This window comes from Castanea sativa, chromosome 1, assembly GCF_040712315.1.
Source record: "Castanea sativa cultivar Marrone di Chiusa Pesio chromosome 1, ASM4071231v1".
Lineage (NCBI taxonomy): Eukaryota > Viridiplantae > Streptophyta > Magnoliopsida > Fagales > Fagaceae > Castanea > Castanea sativa.
In genome coordinates, this window is record NC_134013.1 from 21,708,473 (window position 1) to 21,730,472 (window position 22,000).

Here is a 22,000-nt window from a genome sequence, read left to right on the forward strand (position 1 = left end):
CACACACACACACACACACACACACACATAAGGCTTATTTTAAAGGCCATCACACAAGAGAGTACTTTCAAAACGTGCTCTAGTTCATTATTCTTTACGACAAGAGTTTTGTAACCAATGAGTTTTCTAATCTTCAAGTTTGATGAACTGAAGAACTTTGCAGCCAACAACCACTTCAAGTTGCTGGGAGTTAGTCACATACTAGGATCTGTGCATCATTGGTTAGTCATGTATTGAGATTCGTGCATTGAACGGAAAGATTGCCGCTACAATACAAGTCCAATTGGGTATTGGAGTTAGGGTTCAACTGTAAGTTAGTATTTCGGGATAGGCCAAAGGGTTTGGTAAGATTTTTTTATACTTGTAACAGCTTGTGATTGATAATAGTGGATTCTTGGGAGTGGTGACCTTAAAATTACCCGGTGGGGTTTTGACTCGGTGGTTTTTTCCTTTCGTAAACAAATCACCTGTGTCAAATTTATTTTCTGCTTCATTTAGATAATTTGGTGATTTGTTTGTGCTACCGCACTATTGAATGTAATTTGATCTAATTAATTAACTTATGTAATTAAATAATTTCAAGAGGTCAATTCATTTTAACCCAACAAAAGTGATATTTTTTTAACTTGCAAATTTAGGGATAACTCTTAAGAAACAGTGTGGTATTTACATGTGAACTCTATATTTGTGAGACTCGCAATGTGAGAGAGTGGATATATATAATGGATACATGATAAATTTTCCTGCGAGTAATAGATACCCAAAAAAAAAAATAAATAAATAAAAAAGAGAGAAGGCAATGATATGTGGTCACCGAATTTTTCAACAGTCTAATCCATCTGTTCAAGTGTTCATATTTATTAATAACTACTTCCGGAGCAACATGTCTAGCCAGGAGGAAAATTACAAATTTTTCTTCAACACGTTTACATCAAAATAACATCATTTTGTCGTGTATGATTTGTCTTTTTATTCATATAAATAAGAGAAACTTTGAGAGAGAGAGAGAGAGAGAGAGAGAGAGAGAGAGAGAGAAAAACAATGTTGTTTGGGTGTAATAGAAACCTCTTTTTTTTTTTTTTTCATTTTGCTGTATTTACTTTTTATTGCTATGCAGTGGCAAAACTATATATTGACCAAAGGGGTCATGGTCCCCTAAAAATTTTACTCAGCCCCTAAAATTGAATGTTTGTAAAAAAAAAAAATCAGAAAATAAACCGGTAATCTAGCCCATTCATGTGGTCATTAAACCCCCAAAGACAAAATCCTGCGTAGTTATTGTTTTTAATAGATATGATCGAAGTATCCTCAAAAAAAAAAAAAAAAAAAAAAGATATGATCGAAGTAGTTAAATTTCATAATTTATAACGTTTGGAGTTTAAAACGATAAAACTAAATAAGTCAAGATTTAATAAATTATAATGGTTTTCTCAACAAAAAAAAAATTATAATGGAAATTTTCTAAATATTTTTCTTTCTTTCTTTTGAACCCCCTAGCAGCCCAATACGAACCGTGAAGACGTCTTTGGGCCGTTTAGCATTTCATTATGCGTGCAATGGTTGTTTTAGGAGGAAAACATGTAAGGTTTATTAATTGGGCCGACATCTATCTTCCCTGTAAAATTTATATATTTTGCCAGAATCTGACCCATTCCGTTCCGTGTTGAAGAAGATAAAAAACTTGGCAGTGACTGGGTAGGGTCCAACAAATTTTTACACAACCAATCCATTGGTTGCTTTTTTGTTTTTGGATGTCTGGATCTCAACCTTCACTTTTTTTATTAGTATTATTTTTTTGGGATTATTATTAATTATCTAGACTCAATTTCACGTTGCTTATTGATATTTGAAAATTATCACTTTATTATCTACCCGAGGTTAGTTTTATTATACAGGATACAGCCATAACATACCTCATTCTTTTCCGTTACGAAAACACTTTTTAAAAGTAAAACATAACATAAAATGGATCAAATAACCTCCATACACAAACTTTATTCTCTCACATAAATAATGATAAATAAATAAATAACCCTCCAAATCTATTTGAATCTCAGATTCCAAAAAATATTTAACTAAAATGAAAAGTATGTACATAAATTTTTTAAATCATTCTATATAATGGGTAGACGATTGAAGACATGCTGAAATTAAATTAATAATCCATGAAAATGTTGTTTGATGCATGGAAGCCTAACTATGATAATTATGAATCTTATGATCGACTAAAGCTTCGTTTGGGAGTTTATAAGGGAATGGAATGGAATGATCATAAGAGAATGAAAAAGAATGGAATGGAGTGAATTTAAAATAAAAGAATGAAAATTAATGGAATGTAAATAATCTTGTTTGGGAGTAACATAGAGGAATGAAATAGAATCATTTTATGGCAATATTACTATTAGACCCCTATTTTAAAATAAAGAGTTGAATATATAGGGGTATTTCGAGAGTTTTAGTAAAAAATTCATTAAATCTAATTTCATTCCCTCTCATTCCTCCCAATTTTGGGGGGAATGAAAAGTTAAGGTTTTAATGAAATAGAGAGGAATGAGTGTTTCCTTCTACCAATTCCATTCCCTCCCACTTAAACTCCTAAATAAGGGAATGAACTTTCTATTCCTTCCATTAAAACTCCCAAACAAAGGAATGGAAAAATGTTCTAAAATTATTCTTTTCATTTCTTTCCATTTCATTCCATTCCCTCCTTCCAAACAAGGCCTAAGAAATATTGATCTACATGTTTATATGATGGAAATATAAAGAACATATTTAAATCATGAAAATGTTAGCCTAAGAGTGAAGTTATGCAAATACATGGATAGATGTCCATGAGATTTGATATGTGATACGCAAATTTAGAAAAAATTATACTGAAAATCTAATCACAAAAGAAATCTATCCTAAAACATATTTTTGAATTTTGTTATAACATCCCAAAAAAAAAACCTAACTAAACATGTCATGGAAATTAGAGTGATCATCAAATAATCGAAAAGTAACTATGTGTTTTTCGGTATGTGAACGGTTGATGGCCATAGGGGGAATTGTTGATTATTCGTGCTCCTGTAATCACATGATTCACATCTAAAATTGGATACTCTTCCTTACATCTCCACCCTATTGTATAAAAAAATCTCTGGAAACTATGTTATCGATATGCCAAGATGAATCCCCTTACAATCTCATTCAATCATGTTGTGTAGACATCGAGATGCCAGTTAAAAAGCTACAAATCAATGATCCTTGAGCAAGGTAAGTCTCTCTTCAATGAGTTTCCTTTTGCTTGAGAATAGAGAATATGATTTATATTTTCCATGTTCTTATTGAATGAATTGTTGGTCTTGAGTGTGCTTAGGATCAATATTTGATTTTGTCTAGGATTAGAATCAAATTCAATAACATGTTTTGAATAAAAGAGTTGAATCGATAACATGAGAAGTGGGAAAATACAAATGAAATCAATCTAAAATAAGATTTTTGTATATAAGATGTGCAAGCATTATTGAAGGCGTGTACGTAGCTTAATGTCTGCACGTGCATACTCAAGTATGCATACATAGCCCAACTTTTTTTTTTTTTTTTTATAGAAAGTTTCAACCTATGACGTTTGCTTCTGATACACAGTCTAACAAAAAACTAGCAAAAAGACGAGTTTTAACTGCTTTGATATTTTCTATCTGTCTAATTATTTAGGTTTAATAAATAAGAGTTGGGTTCAAGTTACACCAGTGTAACTCTAATTAATGTTACACCATCTAATAACTTGTTATTGAATTTATATTTTGAAAATCCAACCGTTGAATTACATGTTTTATATGTTCTTCACATGCACACCAATTTTCATGCCAATTGGATGTATTTACCCTTCGATCCATAAACTCATTTTTTATGCATTATTTTAAACTATAAACACTTGAATTTAAACAATTAATTGATGACTTGGCTATTGGCATTTGATCATCTTTAAACTTTGTAATCATGATGAATATACCAAAATAATGTAATCTAACGGTAGTTTTAATTTTATCAAAATTTACATTTAATTAAAAATATTGGGTGGTGTAACATTTTGTTTTTTGACTTTTTCATAATAAATTATATTTGAATATGTTCAGACATGAGTTTTAAATAGAATTTGTCCATATTAGTAAATGTTTGATTTGATTGCCAAACTTTCTCACTTAATAAAATCTGATTTGATTTGTTAGTAGATTTCAAATTATGTTTCCTTGTTTGTCTAATGCAATATTTGAATTTTTTTTTTTAAAGTGGACTAGCAACATTGGTGGATGTTAGCGTAATTGATCAAATGAGCTTGAGTGTGCTCAGACATGAGTTTTAAATAGAATCTGTCCATATTAGTAAATGTTTGATTTGATTGCCAAACTTTTCCACATAATAAAATCTAATTTGATTTGTTAGTAGATTTCAAATTATGTTTCCTTGTTTGTCTAATGCAATATTTGAATTTTTTTTTAAAAGTGGACTAGCAACATTGGTGGATGTTAGTGTAATTGATCAAATGAGCTTGAGTGTGCTCAGACATGAGTTTTAAATAGAATCTGTCCATATTAGTAAATGTTTGATTTGATTGCCAAACTTTTCCACTTAATAAAATCTGATTTGATTTGTTAGTAGATTTCAAATTATGTTTCCCTGTAGAAATTCTATCTTGTATCCAAAAAAAAAAAAATTATGTTTTCTTGTTTGTCTAATGCAATATTTGAAAATATTTGTTTTTTTTTTATATGTTTAGACATGAGTTTTAAATAGAATCTGTTCATATTAGTAAATGTTTGATTTGATTGCCAAACTTTCCCACTTAATAAAATCTGATTTGATTTGTTAGTAGATTTCAAATTATGTTTCCTTGTTTGTCTAATGCAATATTTGAAAATATTTGTTTTTTTTTTTTTAAGTGGACTAGCAACATTGGTGGATGTTAGCCTAGTTGATCAAATGAGCTTGAGTGTCTAACATCTTCCCAAATCTGTACCCTAACTCTAGACTCATAGCTTGGGTCATGAGATCTCTACACGGGAGTTAAAATTGTTTTGGGAACTTAAACTAGGTGACAACTCTCAAACTCTCTACCTCTAGCTCACTTGGCTAAGGTATATTTCTTGGGCAATTCCAGTACGTGGAATTTGGGATATTGAGCCTACAAAAGTACCCAAAATTTTAAAAGTATAAAATACAATTTAATCATAAAATTAAGTAGACAATATTAAGCTTTTAATACTTAATTTGACTAAATTGATACTAAAACAAATTTGAGTATAAAACTTTTTATAAAAGTTAAGAGAGAGTTTTTTTTCTCTATATTATTTTTTTAGGGAATTCAATAGATATTTTTTTTCTCTCTCTCTCTATATTAATTTGTGTTTATAAAATAAACTTTGTCTTTCAAAGAAGAAAAAAAACCCTATTATTGCCACTATGGTCCCAAATTGATCTCCTCGATCCATTTAGTGAGTGAAATTGGAACAAGAAGTCTATGTTTTAGAGGAGTGAATACAAAACACAATCCATTGGGTTTTTCTCTTTTCTCTTTTTTTAACACTTAATTTTGCTTGGTCCCCCTCCTCCAATCTCTTTATTCAATTATCCGTAAACTTACACAAATTCAAAACCTTAGAACAACAAAAACAACATCATTCTAATCTTTGAATATGACATCATGGGCTATACCCATCAACGGTTGGATTGAGTCAACGGAAAACTTTCTCGCAAACAAAAATGGGTCATGTCTTTTTGTGACAGACAAATCAGAAATGATCATTCCATCATGACCATACCTAGGCCTTTGTCTTCTTAATGACAAGATCAACTGGGGTCCCACCTCACTCGCATTGTAGGTCCGAGGGTGCCCATTGACGCTGCCCTTCCAGTCCACATGTGTGAGTGTCGCTGGCACACACCCTAGTGGGTCCTTCATGCTTAGAAGGGTAGAAAAGTAACTTTCCTCAGGGAAACACGTGTAGAAATGCACACACGGCAACTTGAACTTAGACCAAAGCCTACGGTCACTCACAACGATCCTGGCATGCTTACGTGTTAACACCCAAAACTGGGACCCAATCCGAAAATCCTCCAGCTTCACCTCCGGAAGCATAGTGTTGTTCCCACGCGCCGCCCATCTGTCATAGGTCCATACCTCGTTGTTGAGAATCTCAATGAAACTTTTGTCAGAACTTGTTAAGGTTTTGTATGTGAAGTTGAAGGAATGGATGGGTATGCATGATGGGGAAAGGAGGATGAACATAGAGTTTGATGGGTCGTCGAGAAGTGCATGAGCGAGTAATCGACGCGTCGCTGAGATGAGAGTTGGGGAGTATCGACGGGTGGGTTTGGATGGTATGACTCGGTTAGTGAAGACACCTGAGAATGGTGGGTCATAGCAGCGTGTTGGGTCAGCGTGGATGTAGATATTGAAGAGGGTGGTTTGGTTAAAGTATAGTTCCCAAAGTGGTGAAAATGGGAAAGGAGTATTGGTTAGGAACATGAAAGCTAGCTTTTTTGGTTGAAATGAAGTGGGTTTTGGGTTCGCTTGCGAGGCAAGCTTGAAGAGTGGCTCATCATCATCATTTGGTGGTATAGAGGGGGGTTTGGTGCAATTGTGGAGCCTAGGTTGAATAATAATTTGCGGGTTTTCATTTATATAGGTGGTGGTATGGTTTATGATTATGATGGTGAAAATAATGGCAAGGGGTAAGTAAAGGAGAAGAGCACAAAGAAGGGAGGCTGGAGTGGGGCACAACATGGTTTATTTGTTTAGAGAAAAAATGGAGTGACTTTGGCTCAAAGAATCTAGTGGAGTGCGAAAGAGAGTGATTTAGAGAGAGAAAATGGGATTTGGAGGAGGGCTTTAATTTTTCTTTTCCTAAGTACTAGTATGTTAAATCAATGGCACAAGTAAAGTTAGATTCCTAATTTCCCAATTATGGTCAAACTCAATGCCTAAGGTGTGAATTCTCTATTAACATAAGGAAGTTATTTAATACCATGAAGAAGTTGTTGAGGCCAATAATCTTAAAACTTACAACTTAATCACGATTGTTAGTTTCAATTTATAGGTTGAGGTTTGATGAAATTTCCATAATCTCTGACTTATCACAGTGCAATTTTGGCAACTTTTACTTTTTATGGTAGCTGATGTGTTGGATTTGAAAAGGGTTGTTGGATATCATGACAATGTTGTAGGTGGCTAAAATGCAATGAGGTGGACATACCTTTTTTGAGTATGAGGGTTCTAATGTGTGGGCCTCACATGCATTAAAAAAATGAGGAACTACTTTCAGCTCATGTATTGTAAGGTTTCTTTTTTTTTATTTTTTTTATTTTTAGAGTTTCAACCTATAGGTTCCGCTTCTGATAATAGCTTATCATCATCAGACCAATGAGTAATTCTACGGCATCCCCCAAAAAAGGAGGGATACGGTACCCACTAGTAGGTAACCTGCTACATCAGGTTACTTTTTTCTCACATTTGATATTTCATCCTCACATTGTGCAGTTCCAACATTACATGTGACAATTTTTTCTCACATTTGGTAGTTCCCTTACTTTTTTCTCACATTTGACGGTTCCATCCTCACATTGTGCAGTTCCAACATCACATGTGACAGTTCTTTTCTCACATTTGGTGGTTCCCTTACTTTTTTCTCACATTTTACGGTTCCATCCTCATATTGTGCAGTTCCAACATCACTTGGATAGTTTTTTTTTTTTCACATTTGATGGTTCTTTTACTTTTTTTTTTCTCACATTTGACAGTTCCATCCTCACATTGTGCGGCTCCAATATCACATATGACAATTCTTTTGTCACATTGGATGGTTCCCTTAATTTTTTTCTCACACTTGACAGTTTCATTCTCACATTGTGCAGTTCCAACATCACATGTGACAGTTCTTTTCTCACATTTGGTGGTTCCCTTACTTTTTTTTCACATTTAACGGATCCATCCTCACATTGTGTAGTTCCAACATCACATGTAACAGTTGTTTTTCTCAAATTTGGTGGTTCCCTTACTTTTTTTTTTTCTAACATTTGATGGTTCCATCCTCACATTGTGCGGTTCCAACATCACATATGACAGTTCTTTTGTCACATTGGGTGGTTCCCTTACTTTTTTCTCACACTTGATGGTTCTATCCTCACATTGTGCAGTTTCAACATCACATATGACAGTTCTTTTCTCATATTTGGTGGTTCCCTTACTTTTTTCCTCACATTTGACAGTTTCATCCTCACATTGTGCAGTGATGTGCATTGATAATAGTTTAATTTTGCATATTTATATCATTGTTAGAAAGCATTATCATATTTATTTTGAGGTAATTCATGCATTTTATATTTGGTTTTGGAATAATGGTAAATAATCAATTTTGTGCTTAATTGAATCTTATTGCGCGAATTTATCTTTTGTAGGAAAATGGAATTAAATAAGTGGATTTGTGTAAAGAAAAAAGCTAATGGACTTTACTTTTGCAAGGGCCATGATGAAATTAAAGAAGCTCAACTCAATTAAATTTAAGTCCAATTGGAGCAGGGAATCAAAGGAAATTTGCATAAAATCCAAGTTCAATTCAGATTAGGATTCCAGCCTGCACATCAGTTAGTATTTTTGGCATAACTTTTGGTTCAGATGTCCAATTGAGATAATTCAAGCTGGGCTGAAAAGTTAACTTAAAGGGCTACAACTTTGTAGTTTACCAAAAGTCCGAATTCAGACGTTAAATAGGCAAAAATTGTCGGTTAAGTGAAGCCATAAAATCTGGAATTTTCCCCAAACGGGAATTCAACTTGTAATAAGATTCCTTGACCTATTTAAAGGCTCTTTAGGGAAAAATTCAAGGGAGGCTAGTGCTAGGGCTGGGGGCTGAACATAGAGAGTGCGGCTACTTCTTTGGTTTACTTCTATGACAGTCAGTTTTATTTTATTTGTCTAATTTAATGTTTAGTATTTTATTCTTGTGTTTTATTTTAATTACTATGAGTAGCTAAATTTATAATTAGAGTTGAGGATGAAACTTTGTTAAGGATTATTAGTAATATTTATGTGATTTGATTTCTCCCACAATAGTTATTCTTTAATGATTTAAATTGTTCTTGCTTCATATTAATTGACTAAGATGAGATTCTAGATATGAGTTCAATCATGTTTTTCTCATGATTTAGGATTTGTCTTAATTAATTGAATACTTGGTTTATTAATTCTTGATTATAAAATTGGATATCGTTTGTGATTTGTTAGTCAATAGATACAATTTATGATTTGATTTTTAGAATTGGATATATCTTGTGATTTGTTTGGCTGCAGATACAATTGATGATTTGATTTTATATTTAAGAAGCGAAGAAGAACATGCTTTTGATTTTTAAAATAAGGATTTTAATGAGAATATTTTCCATGATAACAAGATTGATTTCTAGATTATCATGTAGTGAGTTGAGAAAAATTAATGATCATAAATATATGCTGATATGACTTACAAGGCGGATTCCAAAACCTTAATTCTTTTCCCTTGATTGTTTACATCTTTTTATTGCTTTATATCTTTTGCTTAGTTTAGTTAATTTCAAAACAACCAATTTTTATTTAACTAGATTAGGATTAATTTGGTTAAGATTTGATTAATTTTCCTACATTCATTCAAGTCCCTGTGGGTTCGACCTCGTTCTTGTCAAACTATATTTCGGTACGGTTTGTATACTTGCGAGTATTTTAAAATTTCACAACATGCAGTTCCAATATTACATATGACAGTTCTTTTGTCACATTAGGTGGTTCTCTTACTTTTTTCTCACACTTGACGGTTTCGTCCTCATACGGTGCAGTTCTAACATAACATGTGACAGTTCTTTTCTCACATTTAGTGGTTCCCTTACTTTTTTCTCACATTTGACGGTTCCCTACTCATATTGTGCAGTTCTAACATCACATGTGACAGTTTTTCTCACATTTGGTGGTTCTCTTACTTTTTTTCTCACATTTGACGGTTTTATTCTCACATTGTGCGGTTTCAATATCACATATGACAGTTTTTTTGTCACATTAGGTGGTTCTTTTACTTTTTTCTCACAGTTGACGGTTTCATCCTCACATTGTGCAGTTTTAACATCACATATGACAGTTTCTCACATTTGGTGGTTCCCTTACTTTTTTTTCTCACATTTGGCGGCTCCTTCCTCATATTGTGCAGTTACAATATCACATGTGACCGTTTTTTCTCACATTTGGTGGTTCTCTTTTTCTAACATTTGATGGTTCCATTCTTACATTGTGCTGTTCTAACATCACATATGACAATTCTTTTGTCACATTTGGTGATTTCCTTACTTTTTTCTTACATTTGACTGTTCAGTCCTCACATTGAGCAATTTTAACATCACATGTGACAATTCTTTTGTCACATTTGGTGATTCCCTTACCTTTTTTTTTCCACATTTGACGGTTCCAACCTCATATTGTGCAGTTTCAACATCACATGTGACAATTCTTTTTTCACATTGGGTGGTTCCTTTACTTTGTTCTCACACTTGACGGATCCATCTTCACATTTTGCAGTTCTAACATCACATATGACAGTTCTTTTCTCATATTTGACCATAATTTTACACTTAAGTTTATCACTGAGGTCACTTTTTTACTTACTAATAATCGCTCATCACAATAGTAATTTTTTTAAAGTTATTAAAAAATTTAGATCTGAAATTGAAAAAAAAAAAAAAAGCGTCCCGTGAAATTTTCCTAACCACTATAATTACTCTTGTTCACAAAAAAAAAAAAAAAAAAAAAAAAAAAAAAAAAAAAAAAAAAAATGGAATTATCTTGGTTTCTTCCACAAATATTTGAATATACCAATTAACTTCCTACGTATCTCCTTTGGTAGCTTCCATCACATTCAGTGGCATGCCTCCCTATAAAATAACATAGTTGAGGTCATTTTCTTGATATTTATATTTTTATTATTTATATATGATGGTGAACAGAAAATTAGACTATTTCCAATTTGTCCATAGTGTCGTTCGAAACCTTCTAACTTCCATTGGAAGTTACTAAACAAGTAACCACTCCAAAACTCACTATAAAAAGACTCAGCCATATGAAATCAAAATAAGTTTTTCACCACTTATAGAGTTGAAATTCCTGAATTCAAGAGAGAAAACTAATTTAAGCATCAGAGGGTTCTTGGCCTGTTCACCCTAGTAACCTTTGATCTTGTGCTTCTTCTTCTTTCAGGCCTTCCAAGCAATCTCAAGCCCATTGAAGCCCGAAGCATTCAACTTACTGATTTTTTATGCATCATCAATATATACTATAAAACCAAAGATGTATAGCCTTATGTGTTCTCTAATTGTTCTTAGGCAACATCTGCAACTTAGTCACAGTTGTGTGTTTATTGTGGTGTCTAAGGTTGGAAATAGGGTGACTATACAATTAGCAAGTTATGCAAAAAATCCAATACAAAGATTGTTGACAATTTTAAAATTTTCAATAAACACTTGAATTGAATCTACAGATCCAGTATGAAATAGTCATCAACCAAGGCTACTACACCAGGTTATATATTTTTTAGGCATTTTCATTAGATCCACGTGTGCGGAAGTGTTAAATGATTGTGTCCGACACGAGTATAACCACCCCAATTAAAGTTTCTATGCAGTTTTGTTTCATAAAATTATTATTATATTTAGACCCATCTAAAACAAAATAAACATCCCAAAAGATTTCCACAATAACAAAATTACCAATAGAAAACTAAAAACAATTAAGCACAGTTGACCGATTTTACCAAAAACAAACAACCCAGTCCTTCTTAAAAAAAATTATCAAAATAATTTTGTCATTGAAAGTTTAGCATATCGACCATAATGATAAATGTAAGCCTTATTTGAGTCAGCAGAGCCTCCACTAGCTAAGTCTGAGAGATCCCTAATAGCAATGAAGTGTTTTCGTTGTTGAAGACTTGTCGGTGCCATAAAGCACTTATCTCTCTCTCTCTCTCTCTCTCTCAGGGTTTTGCAAAATTTATACAAACTCGTTATTCTAAAGCCATTTGGTATTTGTTTCTATAAAATATTGGAACGTGTAATTTGAACATAATTGGATGTTAAAAGATCAATTTTCATCTTTATACTTTGTTTGAATCAGCATGGTGGCAAGTCGGTACATTTTTTGCCGAGCAACTTTGGTTTGAATCCTTCACGCCTGCAATTTTATTTTTTTGAATTTTCAATTTTCGGTCCACAAGCTGAAAAGCCCACAAGATCCTACGCCCGAAAAAAACCCTAGTTCATCCTAAATCTTCTTTCCTTCAATGTCGGTGATAACAGCCACCGATTTTCCTCTCTTTCTTTGCCCTTTTGTTCGAAGTCTTCACTGTTTCTCATCACTAAAATCTCAGTATGTCTCATCCTTATTCTTTATTTTTCCATCTGGGTTTTTTGCCGTTTGGCTTTTGTATTGTTGAATTGTTATCAGTCTTGTTTTGTTTTTGTTTTCCTATTGGTTTCGCAAGGTTAGGGACAGACACAGGTGGGGGCCTAGCCCCTCTGGCCTAATTTTTTTTTTAAGTAGGTTAATTTTCAAAAAAAAAAATAAAAAGGACTTGGGCCCTTACAAAAAGCTTGGGCCCCCTCTGAAATTACAAACCATTAACCCACCCAGGCAGCCCAAATGTAAAAATAAAAAAAAAGTTTTTTAGTCCAAAAATGTAAACCCAGCAATCCGACTGAAGACTCCAGTCTCCAAAGTCCAAATGGAAAAAAAAAAAAAAAAAAAAAAACCTAAGGCTAAAAAAAAAGACAGTGAGAGGCGAGAGACTCAGGGTTGGTTTGGATAGAAATGATTGCGTCCACATTTTTGTTTTGAGCGTTATAGTCTTTTTTTTTTTCCTGCGCACGGGTTTCAACCAGGGGACAAAATTATTGTTTATCCACTGTGTGGGTACTGTTCACGTACTGTTCATTCACTGTTTACGTACTGTGCGGTTACTGTTCATGCACTTTTCAACTACTTTTTCATTAAAAATGGGTCTCACGGCACTATTCACACATTTAAAAATTATTTTGTTACAGTATTTTCAGTTTTCAGCTATATCCAAACGGACCCTCAGAGTGAGAGAGACTTTGCCGCTGCCTATGCCATGAGTGAAGCTGCCAAAACGCGAGGTGAGAGATTGAAATCTTGCTGTTGCCCACGCCGTGACGCCGCCACCACGCAAGAGCGGTGAGACCTATCTCGTAGACCCACGTGACACCCACACCCACCACGTGACACCAATCTCGCCGTGACACCGCTGCTGGCTTTGATCTTAAAAGCAATGCCAGACTTTTATCAAATGATACCTTTTTAAATATTTTATGAACAGGTATTAACTTGCAACTTAGTCTGATGAACGCCTACACATATGTAAGGTCTGATATTACTTCAATTGTAATTTAATTTCTTCATTTTCAAGATGTTTTGACATTAATTTTGCTTGTTGTAGTGTCAACTTTCATAATTTAAAAGTGTAATTTCATGTGTTTAGGTTTGTGCAATCAAAGCTCCTGGTTTTAGGGAAAATAGGAGTAAACTTAGATGATCTTGCCATAAATCAGCTAGTTGATGTTTGGTAGGAACATGGAAAGTCTTGATTACATTGGCTTGTATCTTCTCTCTTACTGATTTCGAGCTCTCCTATTACCTATACATCCGGTTAAGGCTTCCCACCCTTTAGGGTGGATCTATAACCCAATTTTTTGAGCAGCAAGATTGGAAGCCCGACTACCTCAGATTAGTCAGATATTGTTTTTTCTGAATCTTTTTTCTTTTTCATCAGTATGGGAGGGATACGTAGTTTTTTCATTGAATCGAAGCTTTTTCAGTTGGTGGTGGAGGAAGGAGGGAATTTCTTTGCATTACAAATCTTTGAACGGGGAAAATACTTCATGAAATCAGTGTTTATGGGCAAAAGCGCGGCATTATGGTTGATGAAAAATATAGAACACATGGTGATTGGGGTAAATCCCAAACAATTTTTCACGCTTAGGGAAGGTGATACTGCCTATACCTTGCAACAAGGATCAAACTCCTTTGGTTAATTCCTGCTAGTGTCAGAACTCAAAGTTGGTGGGCTTTGGAGGTCTGTCATAATCCTTGAAGGTAAAGAAAAACATGGTTGGAAGGTATTTGGCCTAGAACTGAGGAAGATGTTAGAACCTAATCAGTATGCTTTTGGTCATTCAGGCCATGTAAAGTTTATCTCTCAGACACAAAAACATAATTCAGTGTTTCATATATCTCGGTCTTTTGTTGAGACAATAAAGGGTTCAGTGCAAGCAAAATGTGGTATTCAATCGATCAATAAAACCAAGGATGTAGGACAGAATATCGTAGATGGGGCGATGGGGGAGAAATAGCTGAATAGGACCAAGGAAACGATGGTAGTGGACCTGAAACAATATCAGAATCAAGTTATGGATGTTCCAGTGGGTCAGCCTGGTACAACAGCCGTGAGGGGAAGGGAGGGGAGAGAGAGGAGCATTAATTTGGGTATTAATTTAGGTGAGAAATTATTGGTGCAAAATAAAATAAGATCTCCATTAAGTTTTAGTTTGAATTCAAATAAAACTGAGAATGGGAAGGGAGGTGATTTGAGGGAGTCACGTTGGTCTGGGAAGGGATTAATAGTGCAGGTGGCTGAGAATGGGAAACGACAGGTTTCTTGGGATAATTCCAAAGGTGGAAAGTCTTCTTTTAAATGGGTGATACGGGCTTCCATTGAACAGAAGGAGGAGGTGGGTATCAGTTTGGGCCCAAAAAACTTGGAAGCCCGCAATGTATCTAATTCAAGCCTGATGAGTATAAGCCCATGTCACTTAAGGGTCGGGGAATGCTCCAACTCATTTTTAGGCCCAATCCCTCCTACATCTTATCCCAATGGACTGGAGGAGAATCCCACGGTCTTTCCATCTGGTTTAATGGTGCCGATAGAGATGTCAAGGAGCGAGAATGATGAGAGCTTCTCGGTCCTTCAGTTGCATGTGGTTTTCCCGGCGACGGCGATGTAGACCGATGCAGATAGAGGTTTGCTTGCTCAGCCGTGGTGTGATTCACCAGTAGGAGAGTCTGGTTGCACCGAGAAACTTTACTATACGGTTTTCAGGTATAGTTCTGACCGGAATAATATTTTGGGCTCAAGTAGGTGGTCGGGTGGGTTGGTTTCTGAAGATATGTGGTCGGTGACTCTTGAATTCATGCCACGACTGGTTGGATTTTCTTTCCCCGATCTTTATTTGGAATTTTTGCGAGGTGGGTCAATGGGTTTTGGAGAATCGGGTAAGGAGGCAAATTCCTCCTCTAGTAAGGAACTTTTAAACCTTCCTAGGGAGGTCATGCTTGTGGAAGATGTAGCTAATTTTTGTGTGGGCTCTGGTGAAGCAGAATTGTCGGATTGTTTACCTTTGCTAATTATTACTCCGAGTGCGTCGACAACTTCGGCGGAGTTGGAGGCGGTCACTGAGGTCTTGAGTATTGAGGCTAAGTTAAATATTTCTGGGTGGGTGAAACACAAAATTCCTAGTTTCAGTAAATTGGTAGGGTTGTCAACGACCCGACATGAGAAGTTGTGTATTGCCCTCTTACAAAGGCAAGAAACTAAGATGGAGGTAGCCAATGTGTTACACTGAAAAGTAACAAGTAGCTAAAAAGTGGCTAAGTCCAAACACAAGGGACGTAGAGAGCTGCGAAACTTGATCACTTCGGAGAATTATGATGGGAGATAGAGGATTGGGTTTGTGTTGGTGTCAGTAGGAGGGGCTATTTTTGTGGTAATGAAGATAAAAATGATTTCGTGGAATATTAGAGGTCTAAATGATCCTCGAAAACGACTTGTGGTGAAGAATTTGTTGCGGGAGTGGAAGTGTGATGTTGTTTGTTTGCAAGAAATGAAAATTGCTAGCATGAATAGACAGCTGGTTTGTAGTTTGTGGAGTTGTCCATTTGTGGATTGGGTTGTTTTGGAGGCTGATTGGACTGCTGGTGGTATTTTGATTATGTGGGATAAAAGGGTTTTGGATAAGATGGAAGTTATGGTTGGTACATTCTCAGTTTCGATAAAGTGGCAAGGGGTGGGTTGGGTTTGTGTTGGTGTCAGTAGGAGGGGCTATTTTTGTGGTAATGAAGATAAAAATGATTTCGTGGAATATTAGAGGTCTAAATGATCCTCGAAAACGACTTGTGGTGAAGAATTTGTTGCGGGAGTGGAAGTGTGATGTTGTTTGTTTGCAAGAAATGAAAATTGCTAGCATGAATAGACAGCTGGTTTGTAGTTTGTGGAGTTGTCCATTTGTGGATTGGGTTGTTTTGGAGGCTGATTGGACTGCTGGTGGTATTTTGATTATGTGGGATAAAAGGGTTTTGGATAAGATGGAAGTTATGGTTGGTACATTCTCAGTTTCGATAAAGTGGCAAGGTGTGGGGGACGATTTTATAGGGCATGTTCAGGGGTTTATGGCCCAAATGTGAATAATGAGAGAGGTCACATGTGGGATGAGTTGGTGGGTATTTAGCAGTATTGGAGGATACCGTGGTGCTGCTTGGGGGATTTAATATTGTTCGCTTTCCTAGTGAGCGTAGGGGTAAGACAAGTTTGACCCTGGCTATGGAAAAATTCTCAGAATTTATTGCGGATCTTAACTTGATTGATTTGCCTTTGGAAGGGGGTAGCTATACATGGTCAAGTGGTACTGATCAACCAGCGATGTCTAGGATTGATAGAGCTTTGGCCACTCCAGACAGGGAGGAACATTTCCCAGATGTTATTCAAAGGATTTTACCCCGTCCTATCTTAGATCATAGTCCAATTCTCTTGGAGGCAGGGGGAATGGCAAGGGGGAAAAGTCCGTTCAGATTTGAAAATATGTGATTGAAGACGGAGGGGTTTATTGATAGGGTTCAATCTTGGTGGAATCGGCATTCTATTGTAGGTACACCTAGTTTCGTGCTTGCGAAAAAATCAAAGGCTTTGAAAAAGGACATTGTACAATAGAATCGTCGAGAGTTTGGTAATGTAGAGCGTCAAAAGAAACAATTACTGGAGGAGTTGAAAAAATTTGATGCTAAGGAAGGGGATTATGGTCTTACTGATGTGGAGAAATGTCATAGGGTAGATTTGAGGTCCTAGGTGGAACATCTTCTTTCCTTGGAAGAAATTTCCTGAAGACAAAAATCTAGGATGTTATATATCAAGGAAGGGGATAATAACACCAAGTTCTTCCACAGAATGGCTAACTCCCATAGAAGGCATAATCATCTGAGGACCTTGGAGGTGGATGGGGTGGTTTTTGAGGAGGAATCTGAGGTAACTAATTAGGTAGTCTAGTACTAGTTTTATAAAAATTTGTACAAGGAGGCTGAGGGGTGGAGGTCTTTTGTGGAGGGTTTGGAGTTTGATCGTATTGGGGATATGGAGAGGGTTTGGCTTGAAAGAAAGTTTGAGAGAGAGGAGATAATTCAAGTGGTAAGTGATTTGGAGGGGGATAAAGCTCCAGGTCTGGATGGGTTTACTATGGCGTTTTATCATCATTGTTGGAGAGTAGTGGAGAAAGATGTGTTAGCGGTCTTTGAAGAGTTTTTTCAACATTGTAAGTTTGAAAAATCTCTCAATGCTACCTTCATTGCATTAATTCCTAAAAAGAATGATGCCTCTAATATTAGAGATTTTCGGCCTATTAGCTTGGTGGGGAGTGTGTATAAAATCTTGGCCAAGGTTTTAGCAAATCATTTAAGAGTGGTACTAGATCAGTTGATCTCTGAGACTCAGAATAGCTTTGTGAGTGGGAGACAAATTCTTGACTCGGTTCTTATTGCGAATGAGTGTGTGGATAGCCGAGGAAAGAGTAGGGTTCCTAGAGTTATTTGTAAACTTGATATTAAGAAAGCTTACGATCATGTGAATTGGGAGGCTTTGCTGTATTTGTTGAATAGAATGGGCTTTGGAGTGGAGTGGTGTAAGTGGATCCGTACTTGTACTTCCATAGTTCAGTTCTCTATTTTGGTTAATATGTCCCCAGCTAGTTTTTTTGGCAGTTCAAGGGGTTTAAGACAAAGGGATCCGCTATCTCCTATGTTGTTTTTGATTTTGATGGAGGTGTTCAGTAGGATGTTGAGAAGAGTGGAGGGAGCTGGCTTGATCCGTGGTTTTAATGTTGAGGGTAGGAGGGGTGGTGGGGAATGTGTTTCACATCTATTGTTTGCAGATGATACTATCCTATTTTGTGATGCAGATGTGGATCAAATTCTTCATATTCGATTGTTATTACTCAGTTTTCAGGCGGTAACGGGTTTGAAGGTCAATGTGCATAAGAGTGAAATGGTTCCAATAGGGGAGGTTGATGATGTGCATGCCCTGGTAGAAATTTTGGGTTGTAGAGTTGGAACTTTGCCTATGTCTTATCTTGGCATGCCGTTGGGGGCTCCGCATAACGTCCCTTCAATTTGGAATCCTATTTTAGAAAAAATAGAGCAGAAACTAGCCGGATGGAAGAAGTTGTATTTGTTTAAAGGGGGTTGATTGATTGATCCTACCTATTTTCTATCTCTTTTCACCATTCCTACTTATGTGGCTAATAAGAATGAAAATTTGCAAATGGATTTTCTGTAGGGTGATAGCAAGACTCATCTGGTAGGATGGAATAAAGTTTGTGCACCTATAGCGAACGGTGACTTGGGGATATGGAAAATTACTACTTTCAATAAGGCTTTATTGGGGAAATGGTTGTGGCGATTTGGGAAGGAAGAGGGTCGGTTATGGAGGAGGGTGATAGTGTCAAAATATGGGGAAGAATGGGAGGGATGGACCTTAAAGCTAGGTCGGGGAGTTCATGGGTGTGGTTTGTGGAGAGGCATTCGCATGGGATAGGAGGGCTTTAGCAAGCATTGTCAGTTTGTTGTTGGGTTGGGGAATAGAGTTAGATTTTGGTAGGATGGGTGGTATGGGGATCAACCTTTCCAAGTGGCTTTCCCAAGGTTTTATGGTATTGCTATTGATAAGGAGGCATCTGTAGAAGCATTTTTATCAAGGCAGCGGCAGAGGATAGAAGAATTTGGAATGTTCGTTTTATTCGAGAATTTAATGATTGGGAGACGGGTGAAGGGCTGCATTTTCTTCGTATATTGGGAGTTAATACTCCTCCAATGGATGTTGGAGACCGAATGAGATGGAAGTTGAAGCCTAATGGGGAGTTTGACATCAGGTCGTATTATAACAAATTGGAAAGGAATATGGAGAGTAAAGGCCCCTAGGCTAGTTTCATTTTTTGTTTGGTGCGTAGCTTGGAATAAGATCCTAACAGGTGATAACTTGAGAAGATTGAAGGGATTGGATTTGGTAAATTGGTGCATTATGTGCCAGCATTATGGAGAGACGGTAGACCACTTACTTCTTCACAGTGAGATGGCTTATCAGGTGTGGAGCTTTGTCTTGATAACTTTTGGTTTGTCTTGGGTTATGACTAGATCGATTCCAGAATTGCTTTTTGGCTAGTGGAATTGGTTGGGGAAGCATTCGTCTCAGATTTGGAACTTAGTTCCGTTGTGCATCCTATGGTGTATTTGGAAGGAACGGAATTAGAGGACTTTTGAGGATTTGGATAGTTCCGGTGTTCAAATGATTGCTTCTTTTAGTGTGACTCTTTTTGATTGGTCTTGAGCATGGGAACTCGCGACTAGTGATTCTCTGCCCTCTTTTCTTAGCTCTCTTTCTCTTTTGTAATTAATCTGTTGTTTGATTTTCTTTCTTGTATTTTCTATTTTCTTCTTCTTGTATTTTCTGGGTTTGCTCTATGTTCTTCATGCATAGAGTAGCCATTCGTATATATAACATTCTTACTTATAAAATAAATAAAAAAAATTGATCTTGCCATTCTTACCGGGGGAGAGGTTATGCAATCTTTTACCCCAAAATTAATTTCTAATATATATATATATATACACACACTTATAATATGCAGAGTTTTTTTTTTTTTTTTTTCTTTTCTCTTTTTATATTTTTCTTTTTATGCTAAGACCTTTATTGTACAGGTTATCACTGAAGACCGTGGTTTAACCCTTGACAAAGTTCAATTTGAAATGCTTGGAACTGCAAAAAAGGTTTATGTTTTTGTGCAGAGTGTGCTATGGTGCTATATTTGAATTTCTTTGGGACACAACTAACTTCAAAAAAGTAAAATAAAATAACAGGTGTCTGTCTCTCTTGATGACACAATAATTCTACATGGGGGTGGGGATAAGAAGCTGATTGAAGAAAGATGTGCAGAGGTATGCGTTTGGCTTTTCTCTTTAATTCCTTATTTATTTTCAAAATTTTTATTCAGTGTGCTATTCACTTGGATGAATTGTTTGCCAATTTTTTTTATCAATAATTTTGACACATTAGAAATGCACTTAGTGCTACATGCATGGGTGAAATCACAATTCTAATGACCTCCCTATAGTGGTATAAAGCTCTTACCTTTTTTTTGGGTTGTCCCATTGGCTTTTTAGTTTTTATTTTTAATACTCAAATTCAACTCAACTTTACTCACAAAACTTCATTTTCAAAGGTTTTATTTATTGAATTTCCTCAGCCAGCATCTAACTTGGTGTTTATTTGCAGTTAAATACTGACAGTGAGCATTTTGATTTGCTTAAGGCACCTGCATTCACAATAGCCTCAAATGCTGGTTTTGATGGTGCACTGGTTATTGGCAAATTGTCGGAACAAGATAATCATAATTTGGGTTTTGATGCTGCTAAAGGTTTGTTCTTTTATTTGCTACAAGAATTACCATTGTAGCCAACTTTACAATTTCGCATCCCTTTTCTTATTTCTGGGATTCAATTCTTCTCTTATTGGCGCTCGGGCTCCTGTCTCGGGGGATTTTTGGTCTATGGTAAAGCAAAATAGTGTAGGAAATTTCATGTTGTCTGAGTTGGAGCCTTTTCTGTCCAATAAAAAGAACATGGAAATGTCTGTGTCCAGACCCTGTAGGAATGGGGAGTGTCCACAAAGCCTTGTGCATTGTATGAAAGTTGAATTATTGAGAATGGAAAACTTTACAACATGTTTATATTGAGAATTCTTATGAAAGTTGAATTATCCAATTTATTGCACATGGATCTTATTTCTCTTTCTTTTCTTTTCTAGTTTTTCTATGTTTGTTCATTGTAAATTCTCAACACCTGGACTAATATCAAGTGATGATTGTTTAAAGCTGTTTATTTAATACTTTCCTGGACATTTATTTAATAATAGTCCTTGTGCAAAACAGGTTCATATGTTGACATGGTGGAGAGAATCATAGATCCTCTCAAAGTGGTTAGAACGGCTTTAGTTGACGCAGCCAGTTAAATATCATAGTTGGTTAAATGTGGAATCAATTGGAAAAAAGAATTATCTTTTCTTGTTTCTAAGATCTAATCATATTAGCTCCTGCCCCTCTCTTTGCATCTGCATTTTTTTAATAAGTGAAGGATAGAAGTTAAAAAAGTAATGACTAATGAACAATGCATGCAACTAAAAACATACATACAGATATATATGTGTACATATATATATATATATATATATATATATATATATATATATTAATTGTTTTATGATTTTTTTTTTCTATTTGTTAGTTGCATTTTGAGTTTTTTGTTTTTGTCTTTGTCTGTGCTAAACAAAGCCCAGAGTTTGACCTTTGTATTGGTTTAAAATTATTTGTTGCATCCCTAACCTGCTTTTCTTTTCTAGATGTTATCTTTGGTGGGCCTAGGTAGTCAAATTTGCATCCATTTTAATCTAACCTGATGCAGCATTGTCTTCTGTTTGAGGATCTGACCAAATTATGCCATTCCATACTGTTTTTAGGAGGGTCAATGTAATCGTGTAATATGTCTCTTATTTCAGTTGAAGATATTTTATTAGTAAAGAAGTTGGATTATCAAATACTAGGGACCAGGATCTGAATGGTGGCCATG

At 35.6% G+C, this 22,000-nt stretch overlaps 1 protein-coding gene across 1 annotated transcript; it reads right to left on the minus strand.

The window, feature by feature from the left end:
* Window positions 1-5,662: 5,662 nt before the first annotated feature.
* On the minus strand, window positions 5,663-6,766 carry LOC142622585 (glycosyltransferase BC10). The gene has a single exon (XM_075796102.1). The coding sequence runs from the start codon at window positions 6,764-6,766 to the stop codon at window positions 5,663-5,665; it is 1,104 nt and encodes a 367-aa protein (XP_075652217.1).
* Window positions 6,767-22,000: the final 15,234 nt, after the last annotated feature.